The following is an 8,517-nucleotide window of genomic DNA, read 5'->3' as shown; positions in this document are numbered from 1 at the left end:
GGCAATTGAACAAGGCACATTTAATGCACGTATGAGTAGATTAATATATGCATAAACTATTTGAAAACAGTAGCTAGCTCTTCATCGCCTGCATTTGTGAACAGCTCTTTCATGGCGGTTTAAAGTAATCTACTACAGTAACTAAGCTACATATATCTTGTCAAGTGAAACAGTTTGTGTGTAATACAATGTACCTTAAGAACATATTTTTAGTTAAGTGGCAGGTTAGCAGGTTATTGAATCCAATACATTCTTGTCTGGCATTGGGTAATGTACTGGCTATATTTGTGAACTACACAGTTTAAGTTCTGTAATACAGTCTTTAAAGTATTAAAAACGGTAAGGATATGAAATACTTAACTGAATAGCAATTTGAATAATAAAGGCGTCAAAAAACGTGACTATAGGATTCGTAATCGGCGATTTAAATGTGTTCGCTTTCACCGTTCAAACGCTCTATATATAATCTAACACTCTCTAGAAGTATATACTACCTAAACATGTATTTACAGCATTGGAATTGGAGTTATTAATTGGTATCATTGGCAACATGATACTGTGTCAACCCATAAACAGACATAGGATAAAGAAAAACACATATCTAGCCTATATCAATATACATTTGTTTCATAGCTTATCAGTTAACAGTGAAAACTGTTTTCCCGAGGTGATTGGACCAGCCGTAGGAACTGTTCAGTAAAACACATTTGTTTACAAAAATATTTGCAGACTGCCATTTTGCATGTTAAAAGTTTTGCAATTTTTATCAAATTTTGACTAGTCAACATTTCGCGATCTAACTACATGATTTACCATAAATCATTTGTCACTTTCAAAATGTAATAAATTTTGATTTATAAGAGTATTCAATCACATATTTTGAAATATAAAGACGTGCAACCTAAAGATTCGTTCTATAGAATGAAAAATGGATATTTTGATTTTGCTAGAAAGTACTGATTTCATTATAACGTCACCACTTTAAGATATCGTCAGGTCTGGAGGACGTTACGTTGACAAATGAAATTTTTCATTTTTTTTTAAAGACATGGGCATTATGGTCCCTCAAATGCTCCAGTTCTCAGTAAATTGAACTTTTCGGATTGAATATTACCAGGATGACATAATGTTATCAATTCAACAAGTTGCTTATATTGTTGGTCTATTTGTGTTGCAAGTATAAGATTTTGAAAAATATGTTAAGTGAAGTCGAAATCATGGTTCTTAAAGATGCTCCACCGCTGACAAATAGCCATTTTTTCAATAAAAATGGAATGAAGTTCTGATTGCGCATGCACCAAAAGTAAAATAAATTATTTTATATTATTTTGCGTTAATATCACATATACATGATTAAACACCAACCATTGTTTAAATGATGAGGATGGTTTATGACCTGTCGTCGGTGTAGCATCTTTAATGTTTTGAATTGAATAAAGTATCAAACGTAGAAAGTTTAAACATAATTTATGTAACACCCTTTATAAGAGGACTTAGCCGTGACAATTTCTGTAGATTAAAGTTTCTCGATCACAACATTATCGTAATGAAAAGACATTGCTGAAATATCATCCCAGTGCTAGTGAAGCACTATAGGTGTCCAGAAAAATAATTTAGAATCCCCAGGTGTCGCAGTTGTAGCATAAAATATAATAAGTTTGTCACATTGCAAATTATTCACATTAAAGAACATTCAATTCTGCTATTTGTCCATTTCATTTCATACTGTCGAATATCCTCGAGATATGATGCGGGAGGCCATTGATTCTTTGTCACCATACTTAAGTTATCGCCCTTGAGTCGCTCCATGTCGGGGTTGTTTTTGAACGCGATGTAATTGCTGGATATGAAATGTAAACACCACGTTCTCAGTTGGTTGGCTTTGAGAGACTGTAAAGAATATAATTTGAATGTAGTAAGATAATGAATCTATATTTTAATATCATAGAAAGGTATTTTAGAGTAAATATAATTATAGATGATCAAGTAATAGTAATACAAAAATGGACTTTCGAGAACTTTTCATCCGTAGGAATAAATGTGCCTAATATCTATAAACTACCTTAATTAGATGCTATCCGATCTGACTATTTACGTCATATTAAAAGTCATTTAACCCCAGTCTTTCCTTCCTCTGCCACTAAACTTTGGATGTCTTATAAGGACACGCCAAAGTTAAGTGGGGTAAGGAAGGCTGGAGAATAGCAACTGCTGAACCTTGCATGTTGAAGTCGTGCACCAGAAGTGGAGGGCTAGTGCCGACTGTCAGAAATGTTATACCGATGAAATATTTTCTTCAATCCATGCATTGTTCGTATTATTCAACATACCTGTGCCGCTAACAAAAGTCCTACGATGTCAGGTTCACATCGTTGTATATCTTTGGTGACAGCTTTCTGGACTTCTTTGGTAACGCGCAGTTCACACATATTGAGTAGCCTTTCCATGTTGTAAGCGCTTGCCAGACCCATAATACCCCTAACATTAAACCCGTTCGCATTGAATTGATCGGTATATATGTATCCAAGAAATACCTGGAGATTCATCGCGGATGTGCTAGGAATATCAATCTGTAACAAGAAACGTCATGGCATCAATGGATTTTCTTCTTAAAATGTGCTTTGGAATATTACATTATGTCTAAAGTTGAAACACAGTGTTAGAAGACAACATAGCTAGATTTATTTAGTATTACATTTATTGATGGTTGATACGACAGAAGAGCAACACCATAAAATACCATGGATTTTAAGTCTTTGCCTTCATGAAAAATATTCCTCTAGATTCTTCAGCGCTATGTTCAACGTTTTCCTAATAAAACACTGTGGAACGGCGATGCCGATTTCATTAGAATAGTTAAGCGAAAAAGGATTGTTACCTTAATGATACCCCCTGTTCTCTTTTGATTTCCAAACAAGTCAGCTAGCGCACGACATCTTGCACACAGGACAACTCTATTGGAGTAGATCTTTTTACCTTGAATGTAATAAAATCGAAATGCATTTAATCTTACCAATCTTTTTTTTGTGTGATATGTGTTTGATTATCTCATTCATCCATGAAGACGCATTCAGACTCTCTAAATCAAGGACTAGAACTGTCCATTTTGAAATTTCACGGGGGAATGAGTTAAGCGTTTTTATAACTTTATTATTTTAAACATTAAACTTATATTAAATACGCTTAAAAGTAGATTCTTACACCACACGTGTTTACCAATATAAACAGTTGCTGTCATCTAAACATATTTAACGGTAAATGTGAATTACCTTGAACACTGAAAACGACATCAGCATACTCCTCGTTGTTCAGATAGAGAATTTCCATCGTCTGTCCTGTTTCATCGTTAACAGATGACCCAATACTTGGATTTAAGAAATCCTGTCCCATTGTGTAGTTCTGGCAGATCTCATTTAACCTTGACAGTTTGAACACCTTTGATACTCTGATAATCTCATTAACTTCCTCTAGACTTGTATAACTGTGATCCTCGGGTAAACATGGCATCCCTGTAAGTACATACCAACGTCATACAATAAAGTAATTAATACTTTCTATTAATTAATATTCTGGTGGCATCATTTACGTTTCTGCTGTAAATAATGCATACAGCATGAAAAATGTCATGTAAAAGTCAATCTCTAATATGAAGATTGTACTTTCAGAAGGAGAAAAAGTATTTTGTTTTTGTAAATTTCCACATATCACAAGGAACCATGGATGTTATTTTATAGAGTAGATAAATTACATCATCATTTAAGTTTAGAAAAGATCAATTGTGTTCTTACCTGTGTAAAGAAACTCGAGCACCCTAGAAAATGTTGTATATTTTATATCTGAGGTCAGCGCTATCGTCGTGTGATTGCGATGATGACCTTTACCACGATCACACTTTCTATCTTCATTTATAGCAGAAATTCCTTTAACGTGTCCGGCAGTCATAGCTGTTCGTGAAAACGGCTCGACGTGGTCTGTCTTTTTCGACTTGTTATTCTGAAAAGATCATATAAATATGTACAAGTGAAATGATAAGTGATAGGTAGACCATGTGGTGTATTGTTGCCAAAACGAAACGTTTTATTTGTTAAAATTTGATTTTATCATTCTTAATGTTTAAAAGATCTTTACAAAACAGTTATCAGAAAATTGTTATTACAAAAGTACCTGTCTTACTCCGAACACTTGACAGAAGAAAGCAGAAGCTGAACACAGAACGAGTTTGTGAGCGTCAACCCGCTGACCCCCATCTAGTACAAATGTAACGTCGGCGTATCTAGGCCTCTCAAGCATCCTACGCCAATCGTCAGCGAACTGTGACGGTTGTACCCAAATCTTCTGTGATTTTTCTGAAAAATATTTTACAATTTAATGAGCGACATGGTTTACTAGATATTCAATTAATATATATTGATTTTTTAATTTTTGTATTGTAAGTATTTCCTTCACAATTAGTATGGTATGTTGCCGCAATCGTATTTTAATATTATGTCAATATTTTCCTTATTTCTATTTTCGTTTACTTTTAATTTCTATGATTGCTTCTTCCCTTAAATACCTTTTTACTTAACTCCCTATAAGAGAATATATTATCAAACAATGAAGAAATGCATTTCTGCTTTTGATTTCCATACCCTAAAATACCATTTATATTGAATCGATAATAACACGTTAAATGTTAAGAGTGTAAATATCTTCACAGTGGATATTCCTTAACAACCATCAACGACAATAGACGATATTGACAAAATACCTGGGGAGGGCAGACTCGGTGGTCTTGGTATTTCTCTCTGTATCCTTTTGAAGAACTCTAACCTTTCCTTCTTCCGTCGACGAGCTGCCAAACCCTGATTAGCTTCTACAATCTGGGAAAGAGAATACTTTGTTTGGAAATAGAATATATGTGGTGATTTTAACATTGTTTTAGTTCCTGAAAAAAAAACTATGATAGCTATTGCAACATTTAAAATAATGCAACTAGAAATAAAGTTTTTGAATTACACTATTCAAAAAAATAATTGCAATTATTTTTATTCATATTTTTGTTTAGTTTTCTTCATTTCGGGAATATGTAAATGATTCAATTTCTACTGCTGATTTTTTATATGTCAATATTTTGGATGTCATACCGCCCGATTAATGCATGTGGCTAGACCATCGCGAGTTAAAGCACTGATTTCTTGGTACCGTAAACCCAAGTCTTTCGCAAGTTTGGACCCCTCAGCATAAGTGACATAATCTTGGGTATCAGAATTCCGCAAATCTGTGAAAGAAAATGTAACAAATGTTTCATATGTATGTTTGAAAAGACAATGGAATCACAAGTTTACAAGACGTTCATTTCCAATATCTGTAGATGCATTCGGCGTAAAAGGTTGATAAATATATTAATAGGTAAATGACAGAAAAAAAAATCAAAGAGGCAATTTTGCCCTTTTACTGTTGAAGTCTTGCATCATTTGATATAATTCATAACATTACATCTGCTACAATGAATGAATATGCGAAAATTCATGTAGCTTAGGAATAGGGTCTATCAATTGCAAGTAGATACAAAACTTCCTATTCTTCGTGTGTCGCTGATAGCTTTGTTTTCGATGCTATACAGCGTTGTGTCTCCATGCGATACTGGTAACATATCCTAAACTCCCCAAAATATTGGTTTTTGATTTAGTATTCACCACTAACCTGTCTTACAAGCCACGAGTATTTTAGGGATATTTGAGGTGTGCTGCCGAAGTTCTGGGATCCATTTATTGGTAACGTTCATAAACGAGTCTCTGTTGTCTACAGCAAAACAGATTAAAATGACGTCATTTCCGGGATAGGACAGTGGCCTTAGTCTGTCGTAGTCCTCCTGTAGAAAAAACCACCGCCAAAAATTTTAAAATAATGTTTGATGTTAATGACCATTTCATTCTTTTCAAATATCTTGTCTTTGTTATCTCCAAGAGAATTGCATCTCATTTAACATTTATAGTATCTAAATTGATTTTCGATAAATTGATCAACATGTGTAATCAATGTGTGTTACGATATTGCCATTTCAAATTTGAAACAACTTGTGAAATGCAATAAAATCTCCTGGCACACTTTTAGCACTACTCAATATGTACAGATCTGTATGGCATATCGGTTACATTTCTGAAACGGCTGGTTCTTTCACCATATCCTTTTTAAGGAGAAAAGCAGAATATCAAGGCTGTGTTTATAAGTCATTATCATTTTACCTGGCCTGCGGTATCCCACATGGACAATTTGTACTCTTGTCCATGGAGACGGGTTTCCATGGCCCATGATCCGAAGACAGTAGGAACGTAATCGTGTGGAAATTTCCCAGTGGCACACGCAATGAGCATGGAACTCTTTCCAACTCCCCCATCTCCAACGGCCACGAGCTTCAGGTGAGTCACCATAGTCAAGCTATTCCTGATAGAAATACATGTGGTATCACCATTAGCTATCAATATCAAACAGCTGTTCAGATATAATATTAAAACATGAAATCTGTAGAGATATTAAAGATGTGACCATTACATAAAAACTGAACAGAACAATGCTAAGTCCTATTACATTGTCATCCTCGATATCTTAGAGGTTACTATCACTGTAGTTATATTCACGACAGTGAAAGTAACCCCTGGAGTAGCGTGGATAGCTGTCCGTACACAAGGCGATTTCGATAGTTTTCACCATCTCAGATATAACAAATGAGCGTTATTTTTTTTATTCTGTATTTGATATAACTTCGTTATTTACAACCTATTCACACTCTTTCTGACAATAATACATTGCATATATTTTATTCAATTATTCGCGTAATTAAATGTATAAATTCGCGTTTGAGCCCTCTCGTGTTATTAGGCGAAAATTTGTAACTTGCGAAACTTAAATGGTTTAAGGTAATGCATTGTGAGTTAATCCGTACAACACACTACATTGCTACAATTCGATTGCTTTTACTTCTATGGACATCTTCTTTGAAACATTTTCATTTGTCATTATGCTAATATATATCAAGTATGTATCAGTTTAGTAAGATGATATTCAAATCATCAAAACAAGATATTTTCAAAAATATCGTAAAACGATAACACTGTGCATTTGAATTAATATCATTTTTATGGTATTTTTTCACTATCAAAAACAGGAGCAGTATTAAGTATTTTTCTTCAGTTACAAAAGTTACTTACTTTACACCATTACCACCATTGAAAACTTTAATTTGAGCTTCTAATTTCGTACTGATTGTGCAAGCAAAATAAATATATTTTTTGTGTTAATTAGACATTCATACACGATTAAACACTATTAAAATTATAGTATCGTTTATGCTCTGTCGGCGGTGGAGCATTTTAAGAAGTAAAGGGCAAACAACAGTATGCTACGTAAAGATTGCAGATATAAGTCGCTTTGATCAGAATTAGCCTAAATAGCATTCAGATAGCGTAACAAGTACATCAGGTAGACGCCATTATACCATATTGTTGTTACAGCAGATCTACAGCTACATACATAAGTTCTTTTAGTGAGAGAACAGAAAGTTAAATATAAGTAGAATGTATATATATAGTGTTATACAGGTGTGAGCCGTAATATTGCAGGTAAACTAAGAAATATATTGAAAGCATATTATAAGTTTGCATTATTATAAAGTATGAAATTTTATAACACACAGCCTACCGTTCGGGCGTGTCCCTTGTAATATCGCCTTTTTAATTCTGAAATCAATCTTAATATACAGACTATATATACTCCACACAACGCTGCTAATTTTACCGACCAATGAAAATGACGAATTACGCTGTTATATTTAGAATATACTACGCAATGGTCACCGTTTGTAGTTGGTAGGGGAAGGGAGATAACCCTTACTTTCTACGTCTCATTTACAAAGATATAATGGAGAGTATTTTACCTAAAATATTTATTATGATGTGATATACTTCAATATTTACATTGTATGGAAAAGGAATGGCGTGAAGTTATATTTTTGACAATTTTTTTTCTCCATTCCATAGTGAATTTTCTTTATATTTGATTTAGTGTAACAAGCCATGTTTATGAAATGTATAAAATTTGATTGTTAACAAATTTGAAATCCTATATGAGTATAAAGCGAAATTAGTGTAACAAGGCCATGTTATAAAAATGATTTAGATTAAAGCTATGGTCATTGCACAACTGCCTGAAGATATGTTATTGAATTTTTATATCCGCATATGTGCAATGACCATAGCTTTACATGGCCTTGTTATACTACAGTATCTATAAATAAAATAGAAGAAATATGTACGTGTACTATCATGAAATCATATGTGGTTCCACCAGAATAAATAAACAAATAAAAATAATGAAGCAGTCATACAAAAAAATTTCGTTAAATATCTGTTAAGGATTAAGGAATTGATGAACGTCAAACGCGATGGGCCTGATGTTATTACTCTGAACAAACCTAAATGTTTATCTTTCATAATTAGTTACTAATTTCATATAACGATTGTATAAACAGTTATATGT

The 8,517-nt window shown here is 33.4% G+C and overlaps 1 protein-coding gene across 1 annotated transcript; it reads right to left on the bottom strand.

Annotated features, from left to right (window-relative positions):
* Positions 1–118: 118 nt before the first annotated feature.
* On the bottom strand, positions 119–7,701 carry LOC138321667 (rho-related protein racA-like). Its single transcript, XM_069265502.1, has 11 exons — positions 7,681–7,701; positions 6,228–6,426; positions 5,686–5,854; positions 5,127–5,260; positions 4,751–4,862; positions 4,165–4,346; positions 3,789–3,993; positions 3,270–3,509; positions 2,879–2,976; positions 2,331–2,570; positions 119–1,890 (listed from the first exon to the last, which is right to left on the bottom strand). Exons 2-11 carry the CDS (start codon positions 6,411–6,413, stop codon positions 1,678–1,680), a joined length of 1,779 nt encoding a protein of 592 aa, XP_069121603.1. The 5' UTR covers positions 6,414–6,426; positions 7,681–7,701; the 3' UTR covers positions 119–1,677.
* Positions 7,702–8,517: the final 816 nt, after the last annotated feature.

The sequence above is a fragment of the Argopecten irradians genome, chromosome 4 (genome assembly GCF_041381155.1).
Source record: "Argopecten irradians isolate NY chromosome 4, Ai_NY, whole genome shotgun sequence".
In the NCBI taxonomy this organism is placed as follows: domain Eukaryota; kingdom Metazoa; phylum Mollusca; class Bivalvia; order Pectinida; family Pectinidae; genus Argopecten; species Argopecten irradians.
This window is presented reverse-complemented; position numbering and strand designations above follow the sequence as displayed.

Excerpts from the sequence above, each read along its gene's own strand:
- LOC138321667 (XM_069265502.1), bottom strand. The coding sequence starts at position 6,413 with ATGGTGACTCACCTGAAGCTCGTGGCCGTTGGAGATGGGGGAGTTGGA. Across the intron at positions 3,510-3,788 it reads GCTCGAGTTTCTTTACACAG|GGATGCCATGTTTACCCGAG; the intron begins GTAAGAACACAA and ends ATGTACTTACAG. Across the intron at positions 2,571-2,878 it reads GAACAGGGGGTATCATTAAG|ATTGATATTCCTAGCACATC; the intron begins GTAACAATCCTT and ends TTCTTGTTACAG.